The 17,190-nt window shown below is 46.2% G+C and overlaps 1 protein-coding gene across 1 annotated transcript in view; it reads right to left on the reverse strand.

Moving 5' to 3' along the window:
- Positions 1-3,242: 3,242 nt before the first annotated feature.
- c3h8orf82 (chromosome 3 C8orf82 homolog) overlaps positions 3,243-17,190 on the reverse strand; it is a 35,044-nt gene continuing 21,096 nt past the window's right edge. Inside the window, exons 2-3 of the mRNA XM_078536334.1 lie at positions 10,789-10,837; positions 3,243-4,794 (exon numbers count right to left, since the gene is read on the reverse strand). Coding sequence (XP_078392460.1) covers positions 4,346-4,794; positions 10,789-10,837 — 498 coding nt within the window. The 3' untranslated portion in view covers positions 3,243-4,345. The remainder of the gene's footprint in view (positions 4,795-10,788; positions 10,838-17,190) is intronic.

Raw genomic sequence — 17,190 nt, forward strand, 5'->3', positions numbered from 1 at the left:
TGATGGGCTTGTGAATGTGTGAGCTTAGAGTGATAAGAGGTTGCCTTACCCTGTTGGCACGGATGAAATCATTCATCCATTTTCTGCACTGGATGGCCGACCTCTTGCACGCAGCATTGGCACTGACCACCTCTGCCACCACCTCGCAAGCTGGAGTGGTGAGACTGATGGGCCTCCTGCGGCCAGAGCTGGGGTAGAGGACATCGGAGCAGGCCTCCATGGCCTCCAGAAGGCATCCCTGGGATGTGTCACTGAATCAGGGAGGGAGGGCTACACCATTCTTGCCTTTTGGGGCTATGCCTTCGCCGGAACAGTCCTGGGCTGGGAGCATTGAGAAGTGTGCTCGCGGCTGCAGTTTAAATATGGCGCCCTGCATGAGGAAGCTGGGAGGTAATGACAAAGCGGGCAAATCGGAGGCCGCCCACCAGCGAGATAGAATGTTTCCTGTGGCTGCACAATTAATAAGGCAGGAATGGGACAATACCTGCCAATGCGGCCGGCGGGTAAAACAACTTCCCGCCCGTTACCGCACTTTGTGCAAATCTGGGATGATTCCGCCCTTTATCTTCATCCAAGGGGGCAGAGTTTTAGTTTACTGTCTCATCCAAAAGACGGCACCTCTGACAATGCAACACTCCCTCAGTGCTGCAATGGCGTGTTCGAGACGCTGTTGTGGGACTTCAACCCCAGGATTTTATGGTTCAGAGGTAAGAGTGCTACCAGTGAGCGAAAGCTGGTACCTAAGAGTTAAATAGAACCTGACACCTCATCTCCCACACTGGGACACTGGTAGATTATGCTAGTGTGAAAGGTTAATTGAACAGCTTAAGGACGAATCACAGGAAAGTTAATGAGTTAAGTGCGCTGGATTCTAATTACTTTGGTTCACAGCATTTTTCTCCCAGACGACACCTACAATTACTTGTCTGTTAACTGTTTCACTATTTGCTGTGGACAAGAATCATCAGCAAGGGGCTGTGCATGAGTAGTCTTAATGACACAAATAGCAATCAAACTCTGCCCGATGGCTTGGAAACAGAATGGTCCTGTACCGCACAAACTGTGAAGGTTTATCCCCACTCAATGTGGTTAGTTGAGCTCAATGGTGCAGGAATTGGGATGAGGGAGAAAACGAAAGGCAGGAAAAGCTTGAAATACTCAGCAGGGTCGGGCAGCATCTGTGGAGAGAGAAACAGTTAATGGTTCAGGACGACAATCCTTCATCAGACCCAGAACCCTGTGATACAGGTCAGAGAGGTCAGACCAGATGTGAAGCGTTGGGCGGTATTTAATCAACACGACAGTTTTGGGGGGGGTCTTACCCACTATCTGGAGAGCCCCACATCGCCTCCTTTGGGGAGAGCCCACTCGTATTAACTTAAATGGTGAACTTCCCCAGGATCAAGGACCCTGCGGATGGAAGTCCTGCCCCCTGAGGGCTACCGGCCAATCAGAGGTTGGTAGCTGTCTATTGCAGTGCCACCCAGGGACAAAGGCCACAAGAGAGTGAAGGTGGGATGGGGGGTCGCAGGGTGGGGGGGTTGCAGGGAGGGGGTCAGGTGGTTGACAGCAAGGCTGGTGGGGGGGGAGGGGGTGGTGAGGCTCTCAGCAGCTCTTCCTCTCTTCCTGGTGTTGAGTCCCTTGATTAGACACTGAGTGCCTTTGAATAAGGGACCACCACCACCACCCCACCCCCAACCACCCCCCTGTGCTCCCCCAACCCACCCCCCACGCCACCCCCCCACCCTGCTCCTCCCCACCCACCCCACCCCACCTGTGTGCCTGTGCTGGCTCTCCTAAGCAGCAATTCACATACCGCCACTCCCCTGCCCTCTCCCCACATCCCTGCATATTCCTCCTTTGTCAGATATTTAGAAAATTGAGAAAATGTAGAAAAATTTAGAGCACAGAGGGAGGCCACTCTGCCCATCATGTCTGTGCCGGCTGAAAAATGAGTCGTTCCCTCAACCTAATCCCATTTTCCAACACTTGTTCCGTAGCCCTGGAGGTTATGGGACTTCAGGTGCAAATTCCAACACTTTTTAAATGGGTTGAGGGTTTATGCCTCTGTTACCCTTTCAGGCAGTGAGTTCCAGGCCTCCAGAACCTTCTGGGTGAAAAGAATTTCCTCATCCCCCCTCTGATCTTTCTACCAAACACTTTGAATCTATGCCCCCTAGTCACTGGCCTCTCTGCTAAAGGAAAAAGGTCCTTCCCATCCACTCTATCCAGGCCCTTCACAACCTTGTACACAACAATCAAATCTCCCCTCAGCCTCCTCTATTCCCTGCTTTTCTACTCAATGCCTCTATTTATGAAGACCAATGTTCTCAACGCCTCTAGTCATGCAGCTAATTCCCCATTTTACCCACGTCATAAATAGAAAGAAGGACAAGCAAAGGCCGCCTCTCTCCCTACATGGAGTAAGCGGATTAAAATTACAAGTTGAGAAAGCAAGGCACCCTGGAGGTGTTATTATTTAACAGCAAGTGTTCGTGAGAGACACACTGGCTGTTTTTTAAAATTCATTTATGGGATATGGGCATCGCTGGCTAGGCCAGCATTTATTGCCCATCCCTAGTTGCCCTTGAGAAGGTGATGGTGAGCTGCCTTCTTGAACCCCTGCAGTCCATGTGGTGTAGGTACACCCACAGTGCTGTTAGGGAGGGAGATCCAGGATTTTGACCCAGTGATAGTGAAGGAACGGCAATACGTTTCCGAAGTCAGGAGGTGGTGTTCCCATGTGTCTGCTGCCCTTGTCCTTCTAGAGGGTAGTGGCTGAGAGCGAGTTGTCAGCTTCCTTTGCCAGTGTATGTTGAATGGCACCGTCATCTGGCTGGCACTGCATGAGCCCATTGTATCCCAATACAGATAAGCAGGGATGCCAACCTCACACCAAGTGACTCACTAAATAAAAATCCTCAATATTCATGTACTATAACTGAGCATCTGCGGGTTGGGATGGGAAATCACCGTGGTGCTGGAATCCTGAGATTCAGTGGAGCAACATTCAAAAAGAGCAAAATGTTAAGCTGCAAAGATGAGGGAAACTGGTACCAATTATTAAAAGCATTCTCCCAAACCCATAAGCGCAATGGTGAGAGAATTGTAACGAATGCACAAATACTGTAGTTCCAGCAATATCAAGAGCATGTGCATTTACTTAATTGCCACTTTAAATGATTTTTTTTAACAGAAAATATACTTCTTGAGCATCGCTGAGTAAATAAATTAGTGCTGCATTCAATAATAAAATGCTTTCCTTTATTGCACTGATGGAATGAAGCATTAAACAGCATTGTCTGAACAGACAACCATGCAAGAAAACACTTATATCTCCTGCTTGCTACATGGATGAGCACTCTTCCTCAGTGACTGACTTCAGTTGGCGCTTGAACAGACAGCATGATGGGTGAACAAGAATCGTGACTGGAAGTCCACAGTGAGATAGAATCCCCCCCACCCACTGCAGTATTCATGAATCTGAGAGGCTTCCAACTGAAATTAATGTTGACAGTCTCGGTCTAGTTCATAGCAAGTCCATGTCTGCAATGCTGAGTGTGAGATGGTTCTGCACTCAACGATCAGACAAACTCTTCGAATAATTTGGTGTTGGGAATTAGAATGTCACACCATGTCGTAGACACCCAGAAGATCCCAAGTTCAATCCCTGGTCCGTGCCCACGTCAGTGTAAACCTGTCAACCTGTTAAACCGTGCAAGTTTCACCCTGCCACTGAACTGCATGGTCAAACATTAAGAATCAGCAAGACCGGTCACTGCTGCAGTGTCCACCATGGGGCTTTGCTATGCTATTCAGCTGCACTGAGTACATTGGTGGTTTTCTAAAAACCATTTCAGATATCTAATTTCCCTCTCTGTCAAGCACCTCGCTCACTCTGGCAAAATGATGGAATCGATCCAAATACAAACCATACAGAAGGCACAGGGCAGGGGGAAAGAAAATATTTTTATATAAGTGTTCACTGAATAATCACCTGCCAGTTAATGAGAAAGCAGTGTTTCTGGGCCCGTTATTGGCGATTCAGGTACAGTCAGAAATACAAGTCGTGCACTCTGATGTCAAAGCATTAGTCAGGAGGTGCCCCATTGGGAGGTGAGGGGTTGGCAGTGATTGTATTCGCACCAGGCCGTAGAAACACATAATTTCCCAAGACAGCAGATTTAATTGTTACAGATCTTTTCACATGGAAGTGCCTGAGTTGCACTGGGTAGCAGGATTAGTAATTACAATATATTATATTTCCAACATTACAATACGACCCTCATCGGATATTCGTGACACCTCCCATCCCCATTCTGGCAGCATAAAGGCCAACTCACTTCTAAGTGGGCTCTTCATTCTGGATGAACGAGGCAAGTTCATTGGTCAGTCGGAAACGCTGACCATTCCAGTGAAAGTGGGATGGTGGACTGTTCTCTGGGCTGCCAGCAGCGTATTCAAAGTGAGGACTAAATTCGAAGGCCAGGGAAGACTTGACCAGCCCCACGCTACCTGACCTCTCCGGGGCCGGGTGATAGACTCGCCCGTTCTCCGGCATGAACAGCCTCTCGGGCTCGAACCTCACGGCCAACTTGTCGCCGCCCCCGCAGTAGGACAGCAGCTCCTCCTCCGATCCCACTCCTTTAATCAGGTGCGTGAACACGACAGGCAGGTCATCACAGCGAACAAAGTTCCGCTCCCGACCGCACAGCGACACATAGGGGAATTCCTGGTAGCGGCCAGTGGAGTTCTTCCTCAGTTGCTTGAAGAAGAAAATGAGGAATTGTTTATCTGTTCAATAACCAACAGAGAGAGCGGTTCAATTAAGTGGAGGGAATTGAACAACAGGCAGCATCTCCACCAAGCAATCAGTCACCAAAATACTGTCAAATACCTAGTTACCAATATGGGATTCAGCAGAAACTTCAGGAGAATGTGGAACTAGCTACCACAGCATGTGGTTGAGGCAAGAAATATAGATATAGTTAAGGGGAAGCTAGATAAGTACATGAAGAGACAGGAATAGAAGGATATGCAGACAGGGTGAGATGATGTCAGGTGGGAGGAGGCTCTTATGGAGTACAACAACTAACATCAACTTTCTGGGCCGCATGGCTTGTTTCTGGGCTGTAAATTCTATGTCGCTCCCTTTGGTGCAGGGCTACTCAAACTGCAGCTTGAGGTCATCTGTCTCCTCTCAGCACTAACAATCCAGCTTTCACAGTTCAGGAAACTTGGTCCTATTTTCACTAATATTTATTTGCTGATTTATCCTGTTTGAATTTTGTGCACCTGGAGGTTTTGGTATGGTATATTTGGCACTGTTGCCTCCTGGGTGGAACCAATCCTGGATTGACAACAGCGAGGTATGTTAACATAGGTTAGCTCGGTGGAATGTAAGGAGGTGGTGGCGTAGTGGTATTGCTCTGGGGGCTTGAATCCCACCATAGCATTTGAATTTGAATTTGAATTCAATACATATAAAAAATCTGGAATTAAAAGTCTAATGATGACCATGAAATCAGTGTCGATTGTTGTAAAAACCCATTTGGTTCACTAATGCCCTTTAGGGAAGGAAATCTGCTGTCCTCACCTGGTCTGGCCTACACGTGACTCCAGACCCACAGCAATGTGGCTGACTCTTAAATGCAAGGGCAGTTAGGGAAGGGCAATAAGTGCTGGCTTAGCCAGCGATGCCCACATCCCAAAAATGAATTTTAAAAAAAACATGCAGCCTCACAAAATAAAAAGATGCCCCCACTTCCCCCATTTCTTATTTTGTTGGTAAACACACTACATGACGTAGAAACCACCCAGGTTTAAGTCCCCATGGAAAGTGACTCAGTGGTTGCACTCTCACTTGAGTCAGAGATTTGTGGATTTTAGTCCCACTCCAGAGGCTTAAGCACAAAAGCTAGACTGCCACTGAGGGAGGGCTGCACCATCAGAAGTTCATCTTCCCAATGAGGCACAAAGCAAAGCCCCATCTGTTCTCTCCACAGCACTATTTCAAAGAGATATGGGGGAGAATCCTCTGGTGTCCCCAGCAATATTTATCCCTCAATCAACATTAGTAAATCATATTGTCCAGTCTTTATAACATTAATGTTTGTGGGAGCTTGCTGTACGCAAATTGGTTGCTATGTTTCCTACATTACAACAGTGAAAGCACTTTGCACTGTAGGATGTCCTGAAAGGCTCGAAACGAATACAAGTGTTGCTTTCTTGATCTCAGCCCAGATAGCAGTGAATTCCTAGAAATGCCTTGAGTTTCCTGGGGCAAAGCTTATCTGAGAATTTCTGATGCTCAGTATGTAGACTCGCCTGAAGGATGGGTACAGGAAGGGGACTGGCGCCTATGAAACCAAACCCCAACACACGTGAGGTGGAGAACGATATTAATATACTAAAACATCAGTTGGACCCAAATTTCTTCTCACTTTCCCTGTCTCTGGTTGTCTCTGCAGCATGCACAATTAATTAATCACTTGAAAAATGCAAGATTGGCCTCTGCCAGTACTAGCCCACAACAGCATGTCTAGATTCTGAGTGGCATTTTGGGGAACTATGAAGGAGACCGCTCTCTATGCATAGCGGTGTCATCCAACTGTAACCATTAAATTGGAGTCATTCTCCCTCGAGTGGAACTGTGCCTTTATTGAAGTCATTCTATCAAGTTAACACATACCAGTGTCCAAATTATTAAGGCACACTCAGAGTCAGATTTGACACACAGTGGCATGTAGACATGTCTGTTGAAGCTTGGATCAGTAACAGGGGCTGCTTCAAAGTTGAGCTTCCAGTGAAAGATAGAAAAAAATCTCAAAGGTACTGAATGGTACAGTCTGTTAGAATTTCAACCTTCACTTCTAGAACTGGGCTTTCATTTGGATCAGGCTAACTGGCTGAAGGACACCTCCCATCAAAGACTGAGTTCATCTGAGGAGTCTCACAGATCAATGTCCAACTCCTGCTCCGAACTTTGTAATCTATTGTAGCAGTCAGTTGTGAAGGGGATAGTGGAATGGGAAACAGAGATTCTATAGCTCTTCTAAGGCTGGAACAATTGTTGAGTTAAGGTTAATAGAGCTTTCGTCCATAATCCAAATGGCAACAGCTAACATAAGAGAGATAGATGAAGAGCCTAGGTGCTACAGGCAGAAATAGGTTAAGTCCTAAGAAGTTTTAATTCCTCTCTGGCCACAGGGGAGGTGCCAGAGGACTGGAGAACAGCTAATGTGGTTCCGCTATTTAAGAAGGGTTGCAGAGATAAGCCAGGGAACTACAGACCAGTGAGTCTCATGTCAGTGGTAGGGAAACTATTGGGGAAAATTCTGAAGGAGAGAATCTATCTCCACTTGGAGAGGCAAGGTTTGATCAGGGATAGCATGGCTTTGTCAGAGGGAGGTCATGCCTAACAAATTTGAGTGAATTTTTTGAGGAGGTGACCAGGTGTGTAGATGAGGGTAGTGCAGTTGATGTAGTTTATATGGATTTCTGCAAAGCCTTTGACAAGGTCCCACATGGGAGACTTATAAAGAAGGGAAATGCACATGGGATACAGGGTAATTTGATAAGGTGGATTCAAAATTGGCTTAGTTGTAGGAGACAGAGGGTGATGACAGAAGGCTGCTTTAGTGACTGGAAGCCAGTGTCCAGTGGCGTGCCACAGCGTACCTAGTGCTGGGTCCCTATTATTTGTCATTTGTATAAACGACATAGATGACTATGTGGGGGATAGGATTAGTAAGTTTGCGAATGACACAAAGATTGGCCAAGTGGTTAACAGTGAGGTTGAGTGTCTCGGGCTACAGGAAGATATAGACGGGATGGTCAAATGGGCAGATAAGTGGCAGTTGGAATTTATCCCTGAAAAGTGTGAGGTGAAACACTTTGGAAGGAGTAATTTGACAAGGAAGTATTCAATGAACTGCATGACACTAGGAAGTTCTGAGGAACAAAGGGACCTTGGCATGTGTGTCCATAGATCTCTGAAGGCGGAGGGGCACGTTAGTGGGGTGGTGAAAAAGGCATATAGGAATCCTGCCTTTATCAATCAAGGCATAGATTACAAAAGTAGGGAGGTCATGTTGGAGCTGTATAGAACCTTGGTGAGGCCACAGCTGGAGTACTGTGTGCAGTTCTAGTCACCACATTATAGGAAGGATGTGATTGCACTGGAGGGGGTGCAGAGGAGATTCACCAGGATGTTGCCTGGGATGAAACATTTAAATTATGAAGAGAGGTTGGATAGACTTGGGTTGTTTTCGTTGGAGCAGAGAAGACTGAGGCAGGGGTTCAAGGTCTCTACATCCTGTAACATTTGACAAGATCGAGGTGTACAAGATTATGAGAGGCATGGACAGGGTGGATAGGGAGCAGCTATTCCCCTTAGTTGAAGGGTCAGTCACAAGGGGACAGAAGTTCAAGGTGAAGGGCAGGAGGTTTAGGGGGGATGTGAGGAAAAACCTTTTTACCCAGAGGGTGGTGACGGTCTGGAATGCGCTGCCTGGGAGGGTGGTGGAGGCGGGCTGCCTCACATCCTTTAAAAAGTACCTGGATGAGCACTTGGCACGTCATAATATTCAAGGCTATGGGCCAGGTGCTGGTAAATGGGATTAGGTAGGTAGGTCAGGTGTTTCTCACGTGTTGGTGCAGACTCAATGGGCCGAAGGGCCTCTTCTGCACTGTGATTCTGTAATTGACAGGATTTGCCATAAGGTACACAGGGTTTAATTGTAAGAGGTTTTATTTTTAAATTGATTATAGATGTGAGACTCAGGACAATTTTCACCTTACATTTTTAGAAAGCAGTGACTGAATATTTGATAGAACACGCTCAATACTTAAGGATGTGTACTCTCCACATCATTTCCTGATTTTAAGTCGCATTGTCAACAGAAATCTCTGAATAGAAGTAACGGATTTATCTATGGGGACAGGGAGAAAGACAGATCGGACTAAATGTTCCGCTCATTCATTCTAGTGACCAGTACAGAGCAGTGATTTGAGAGCAACCAATAGTCCCATCCAGGAAAAGTAAGAGGATTTGAGAATCTCCCGGGGAGTGAGGAATGGACAAAATACAACTCACTCACAAATTTGATTCTAAAATAAAATGTTACTTGGGGAGGGGTTCAAGGTCTCTACATCCTGTAACATTTGACAAAATGTGGAATTTTCTGTACTTGACTTTTTAAAAAATTCCTTCATGGGGTGTGGGCATCGCTGGCTGGGCCAGCATTTGTTGCCCAGCCCTAGTTGCCCTTGAGAAGGCGGTGGTGAGCTGCCTTCTTAGACCGCTGCAGTCCATGTGGTGTAGGTACACCCACAGTGCTGTTAGGGAGGGAGTTCCAGGGTTTTGACACAGCGACAGTGAAAGAATGGTGAGCTGGTCCTAAATCATAATGGCCCAGATCTTCCGGTCTCCGGATGGTCGTACCCAGGAGGTACTCCAGAAGATGTGCTGGGGACCCCTAGGATGTTCCAACACAAGGACTCCACAGGAATTGCCTAGGAAGTTTCAAATTCCGATGGCAATTCCCCTGCATCTGGAACCCTCCGAAAAAGTCTCCAACTCTGAGTTAGAGCAGAGACGTTGGAGGGTTCTGACTCACTTACCAGAATAGTTACCCAGGAAATGTTAGACAGCAAAACAACATGCCTAACTTCTGGGTACAACCAGCCCCTTCCCCCAACTCACCACTGACCCACACCCATAACTCCCCTCCCTGGCCCTCTGACACCTCTCGCGGACCCTCTGACTCTACCCACCCCCGGCCCTCCAACTAACACCCCCGACCCCTTCCCCCCAACCTGACAACTCACCCCCTCGACCCTCTGACACACACCCCCGACCTTCCAAATTACCCTCACCCCTCTGACTCCAACTCCTCCCGCCGACCCCACGACTCACGTCCCCCGCGGCATTTGCCTGGGCCTCTGAATTACTAGTTCAATGAGATTACCACGCCACCGTCTCCCTGCCTAACACCCGGCTATCTACCCACCAACCCACCTGCCACCTGCCACCCAGCTGGCACCCTACCATCCTATCCAATCCCCCCCCCACTTACCTCATTCACACTCATTCACTAACACAGTGAAAAGCTACTCAAATGTCCCAAACTTATTCACTGTGTTAGTGAATAAAGACCTACCGAAATAGGGCAGCTAGTGCTGTAAAAAAGGGGATGTGTCTTAGCTTCTCCTGACGATCCTGCCCCACAAGGAAGGACTCAGAACATTTCTGCATTTCAGGTGGATGTGGGTGTCAGTGACAAGGCCAGCATTTGTTGCCCATCCCTAATTGCCCTTGAACTGGGTAGCTTGCCCGGCCATTTCAAAGGGCAGTTAAGAGTCAATTACATTGCTGAGAGTCTGGAATCACATGTAGGCCAGACCAGGTAAGGATGGCAGATTTCCTTCCCTAAAGGGGCATTAGTGAACCAGATGGGTTCTTACAACAATCAATGATAGTTTCATAGTCGTCATTACTAAGAGTAGCTTTATATTCCTGCGGCTCTGGATTACTATTCTAGTGGCATTATTACTATGCCACCATCTCCACGTTATGAAATGGCTATGAGTCAGGAGAGTGCTGGGGACAGCCCATATTGTAATCCTAGGCATGCAAACCCTTACATGGCAAACATAAGAGGATACTTTATATGATAGGAATTTTGATCTGATTATGAAAATCGCATGTTATCTGATTCTTGGGTGAGATTTTTGTTTCTGCGTGTCAGATGTGTCTAAGGTACCCTTTGGCAGAGCAGCACTCACCTTTAAAGCAAGTGATGAAATTTTTCACCCTTGTGTCATCAAGGAAGAGCTGCAAGAAAACACAGGAGAGTGTCAACACTATATCTCATACAAGAAAACACAGGGCAGTGTCAACACCACATCTCACACGAGAAAACACAGGACAGTGTCAACACCACATCTCACATGAGAAAACACAGGACAGTGTCAACACCACATCTCACATGAGAAAACACAGGACAGTGTCAACACCACATCTCACACGAGAAAACACAGGACAGTGTCAACACCACATCTCACACGAGAAAACACAGGACAGTGTCAACACCACATCTCATACGAGAAAATACAGGACAGTGTCAACACCACATCTCATATGAGAAAACACAGGACAGTGTCAACACCACATCTCACATGAGAAAACACAGGACAGTGTCAACACCACATCTCACGCGAGAAAACACAGGACAGTGTCATCACATCTCACACGAGAAAACACAGGACAGTGTCATCACATCTAACACGAGAAAACACAGGACAGTGTCAACACCACATCTCACACGAGAAAACACAGGGCAGTGTCAACACCGCATCTCACACGAGAAAACACAGGACAGTGTCATCACATCTCACACGAGAAAACACAGGACAGTGTCATCACATCTCACACGAGAAAACACAGGACAGTGTCAACACCACATCTCACACGAGAAAACACAGGACAGTGTCAACACCACATCTCACATGAGAAAACACAGGGCAGTGTCAACACCACATCTCACACGAGAAAACACAGGACAGTGTCAACACCACATCTCACACGAGAAAACACAGGACAGTGTCAACACCACATCTCATACGAGAAAACACAGGACAGTGTCAACACCACATCTCACATGAGAAAACACAGGGCAGTGTCAACACCACATCTCACACGAGAAAACACAGGACAGTGTCAACACCACATCTCACATGAGAAAACACAGGGCAGTGTCAACACCACATCCCACACGAGAAAACACAGGACAGTGTCATCACATCTAACACGAGAAAACACAGGACAATGTCAACACCACATCTCACATGAGAAAACACAGGACAGTGTCAACACCACATCTCACACGAGAAAACACAGGACAATGTCAACACCACATCTCACACGAGAAAACACAGGACAGTGTCAACACCACATCTCACACGAGAAAACACAGGGCAGTGTCAACACCACATCCCACACGAGAAAACACAGGACAGTGTCATCACATCTCACACGAGAAAACACAGGACAATGTCAACACCACATCTCACACGAGAAAACACAGGACAGTGTCAACACCACATCTCACACGAGAAAACACAGGACAGTGTCAACACCACATCTCACACGAGAAAACACAGGACAGTGTCAACACCACATCTCACACGAGAAAACACAGGACAGTGTCAACACCACATCTTACACGAGAAATCACAGGACAGTGTCAACACCACATCTCACACGAGAAAACACAGGACAGTGTCAACACCGCAACTCACACGAGAAATCACAGGACAACGTCAATACCACATCTCACACGAGAAAACACAGGACAATGTCAATACCACAACTCACACGAGAAATCACAGGACAGTGTTAGCACCCCAACTCACAAGAGAAATCACAGGACAATGTCAATACCACATCTCATACAAGAAAACACAGGTCAGTGTCAACACTGTCAACTTCTTACACAATCCATGCATACTCCATGCTAACGTGCCTGGTTCATAGTGCAGCCTCTCCCAGTCACTTCATATTCAAAAGGTTGAGCTCACTCGGAGATACTTCACATTCGAAAGGGATTCCCTCACTCAGATATTCCACATTCGAAAGGGAGTCCCTCACTCTGAAATACTCCACACGGACATAGAGCAGGAGTAGGCCATTCAGCCCCTTGAGCCTGCTCGAGGGCATTTAATAAGATCATGGCTGATCTGATAGTAACCTGAAATCTGCATCCCACCTACCCCCGATAACCTATCACCCCCTTGCTTACCAAGAATCTATCCACCCCTGCCTTAAAAATATTCAAAGATTTTGCTTCCACCAGATTTTTCGGAAGAGAGTTCCAAAGACTCATGACCCTGAGTGAAAACGTTTCACCTTCTCTCTGTTTTAAATGGGCGACCCCTTATTTTTAAACCATGAACCCAAGTTCTAGATTCTTCCACAAGAGGAAACATCCTCTCAACATGCACCCTGTCAAGACCCCTCAGGATCTTATATGTTTCAATCAAGTCACCTCTTACTCCACTAAACTCCAGCGGATACAAGCCTAGTCTGTCCAATCTTTCCACCCATTCCAGGTTATTAGTCTAATAAACCTTCTCTGAACTGCTTCCAACACATTTACATCCTTCCTTAAATAAGGTGAGCAATACTGTACACAGTACTCCAAGTGTGGTCTCACTAGTGCCCTGTACAACTGAAGCATAACATCCCTACTCTTGTATTCAATTCCCCTCACAATAAGCAATAATATTTTATTAGCTTTTCTCATTACTTATTGTACCTGCATACTAGCCTTTTGTGATTCATGCACTAGGACACCCAGGACAAAGCAGCCGGCTTGATTAGCACCATATCCACAAACATTCATTTCCTCCACCACCGATGCACAGTAGCAGCAGTGTGTACCATCTACAAGATGCACTGCAGAAATTCACCAAGGTTCCTTAGACAACACCTTCCAAACCCACGACCACTACTATCTAGAAGGAGAAGGGCAGCGGATAGATGGGAACACCACCACCTGGAAGTTCCCCTCCAAGTGTGATGCTAGGCGTGTAGGCTGTACGTCCCAAAGGCTGGCAGATCATGTCAAACAGCATGTCCCTTCTGCTGTTTGCAACAGGCAGGGGATGGACTGTTCACAACCAGCCCATGCTTGCAAAACTCAAAAAAAAGTGTCCAACATTAGATGCATTTCCGCAATTGGACAACAATTTTTGAGCAATTTCTGGCAATAATTTTCAATACCTCTCTGGCCACAGGAGAGGTGCCAGAGGGCTGGAGGACAACCAATGTTGTACCGTTATTCAATAAGGGAGGAAGGGATAAACCAGGAAACTACAGGCCAGTCAGTCTAACCTCAGTGGTGGGGAAACTATTGGAAGCAATTCTGAGGGACAGAATTAATCTACACTTGGAGAGGCAGGGATTAATCAAGGACAGTCAGCATGGTTTTGTTAAGGGGAGGTCATGTCTGACCAATTTGATTGAATTTTTCGAAGAGGTGACCAGGTCTGTAGATGAGGGCAATGCATTTGACGCAGTCTGCTTGGACTTCAGCAAGGCTTTTGATAAGGTCCCGCATGGGAGACTGATAACAAAGGTAAGAGCCCATGGGATCCAAGGCAATTTGGCAAATTGAATCTAGAATTGGCTGAGTGGCAGGAAGCAGAGGGTGATGGTCGAGGGGTGTTTTTGTGACTGGATGCCTGTGTCCAGTGGGGTTCCATAGGGATCAGTGTTGGGTCCCTTGCTGTTTGTGGTATATATAAATGATTTAGACTTGAACGTAGGAGGGTTGATCAATAAGTTCGCGGATGACACAAAAATTGGTGGGGTGGTAAATAGTGAGGAGGATAGCCTTAGATTACAGGACGATATAGACAGGCGGGTCAGATGGGCTGAACAGCGGCAAATGGAATTTAATCCGGATAAGTGTGAGGTAATGCACTTGGGCAGGACAAACAAAGCACGGGAATACATGATGAATGGTAGGAACCTGGGAAATACCAAGGATCAGAGGGACCTTGGTGTGCATGTCCACCAGTCCTTAAGGTAGCAGGACAGGTAGATAAGGTGGTTAAGAAGGAATATGGGATACTTGCCTTTATTAGCCAAGACATAGAATATAACAGCAGGGAGGTTATGCTGGAACTGTATAAAATGCTGGTTAGGCCACAGCTAGAGTATTGTATGCAGTTCTGGAATCCGCATTATAGGGAGGAATGGGTTGCACTAGAGAGAGTGCCGAGGAGATTTACCAGGATGCTGCCTGGGCTGGAAAGTTTTAGTTATGAGGAGAGATTGAATAGACTGGGATTATTTTTCCTGGAGCAGAGGAGATTGAGGGGGGACATGATTGAGGTGTATAAAATTATGAGGAGCATAGATAGGGTAGACAGGAAGGAACTTTTCCCCTTGGTGGAAGGATCAATAACCAGGGGGCACAGATTTAAGGTAAGGGGCAGGAGGTTTAGAGGGGATGTGAGGAAGGATTTTTTCATCCAGAGGGTGGTGGGAATCTGGAACTCACTGCCTGAAAGGGTGGTAGAGGCAGAAACCCTCATAACATTTAAGTATTTGGATGTGCACTTGCGATGCCATGGCATACAAGGCTATGGGCCTAGTGCTGGAAAATGGGATTAGAATAGTTAGGTACTTGTTTGACCGGCGCAGACTTGATGGGCCGAAGGGCCTTTTTCTGCGCTGTAGACCTCTATGGCTCTATGAGATGCTGTCTGACCTGCTGAGTTTTTCCAGCAATTTTTGTTTTTTTGTTTCAGATTTGCAGCGTCCGCAATATTTTGCTTTTATATTATTGAAGAGAAATGCCATTTGCTTTGACAATTTAAAATGCCTGCTCAGAGAAAGGCAGTGTTACATATTAGATTATGTAGCATAGGTTACGGTGAATCAAAGTCACAGTGGATACCAGGGATTTACATTTTCTCTTCAATGGCATTCTGGGGGATGGGGGGGGGGGGGGGGGGTGGGGGGGCGGGGGGAGGAATTCATCATAGTAACTGGTGTTACTGTTCCTTTGACATCCCTATCTTCAAAGAAATTAAAAAGTATAAAATTCATGAATCCTTCAACAGCTGGCCGTTCTGGCACAGGTGCCAAAATAGATTCAGGAACACAGTGAATATTAGAGCCAATATGTTCTACCTCGACTCGGAGGACACACCTCAAGGCTCCATTCTACGTATTAAGCAACAAGATAAGTTCACCCAAGAAACCGGAAGAAAAAGTGGGGAAAAGGTATTATTAGGTCGGTCCATCTAAAAACGGAGATGTGAGAAGGATAAAATAGACAGTTTGTGGACAGTTTCTACAACTTTCATTTGCCTTTATTGTAACGTGCAGTATTCCTTTAGTGCTTTAGATTCCTCATTAGTAAATAAATTGGATTAACAGTGCTCAGGTCCTCAGTGTGCTGGTTTCTACCTTGCAGATTGAATAGCAACATTGTGAGAATACTCTGCAATTTCAAGTGCAGCACGTTGCTGCTAAATGGGGTAATTATTAGCTCTGGGCTATTCAATCCGTATATTACCAGTTCTTAACAGACACAGCCCGCTCAAGTAGAAATTATTACAACCATTAGAATGCAGTGTTTAAGAAGCTTAAACCGTTACACTTTTATTATTTTTATGGTGTCACTTCTGGTGATGTAAAGAAGATGGGAGTATTACATACATGTTACCGAGCTCTGGAATACCCTCCTTACATGTCAGCACCTCTCTACCATGCTTTCCTCCTCCAAGGCACTTCTTAAAACCGGCTTCTTTGAACAAGCTTTTGGCCATCTGATCAATATCTCTCTCTGTGGCTCGGTGTCATATTTTATCGTGTAGCCGTCCCATGAAGCACCTTTTACCAATTTTATTTTGAATAGTTACAGCAGGTTCAGGAAACCTAGTTCAATCCTCTGCCTAAACAGTTTGAATTTGTCTCTCATCAGATGTTTTCCAGTCCATCCCTGGAAACCTGGCTGCCATTGACAAGGCCTTAGGGACATAGGAACAGGAGTAGGCCATTCGGCCCATTGAACCTGCCCCACCATTCAAATAGATCATGGCTGACCATCAACTCCAAAACCCACGCGATATCCATACCCCTGATGTCATTAGTCTCCAGAAATCTATTGATTTCTGTCTTGAACATGTTTAATGATTGAGCCTCCACAGCCTACTGGGGTAGAGAATTCCAAAGATTTCTCCTCATCTCAGTATTAAGTAACCTACCCCTTATCCTAAAAGCCTGGTTTCAGAATCTTCATCCAGGGAAAATGTTTTATCCACATCCACCCTGTCACGCCCTGTAAGAATTTAGTAAGTTTCAATGAGGTCACTCCTCATTCTTCAAAATATTAGGGAATACAGACCCAGTCTCCTCAATCTCTCCTCAAGCAACAATCTCGCCATCCCAGGGATTAATCTGGTAAACCTTTGTTGCACTTCCTCTATGGCAAGTATATCCTTCCTTAGATAAGGGGACAAAATGGTGTACAATACTCCAGGTGAGGTCTCACCAAGGCTCTATATAACTGCAGCAAGACATCCTTACTCCTGTAATCAAATCTCCTCGCGATGAAGGCCAACATACCATTTGCCTTCCTAACTGCTTACTGCACTTGCATGTTAGTTTTT

Source organism: Cetorhinus maximus, chromosome 3 (assembly GCF_964194155.1).
Source record: "Cetorhinus maximus chromosome 3, sCetMax3.hap1.1, whole genome shotgun sequence".
Lineage (NCBI taxonomy): Eukaryota > Metazoa > Chordata > Chondrichthyes > Lamniformes > Cetorhinidae > Cetorhinus > Cetorhinus maximus.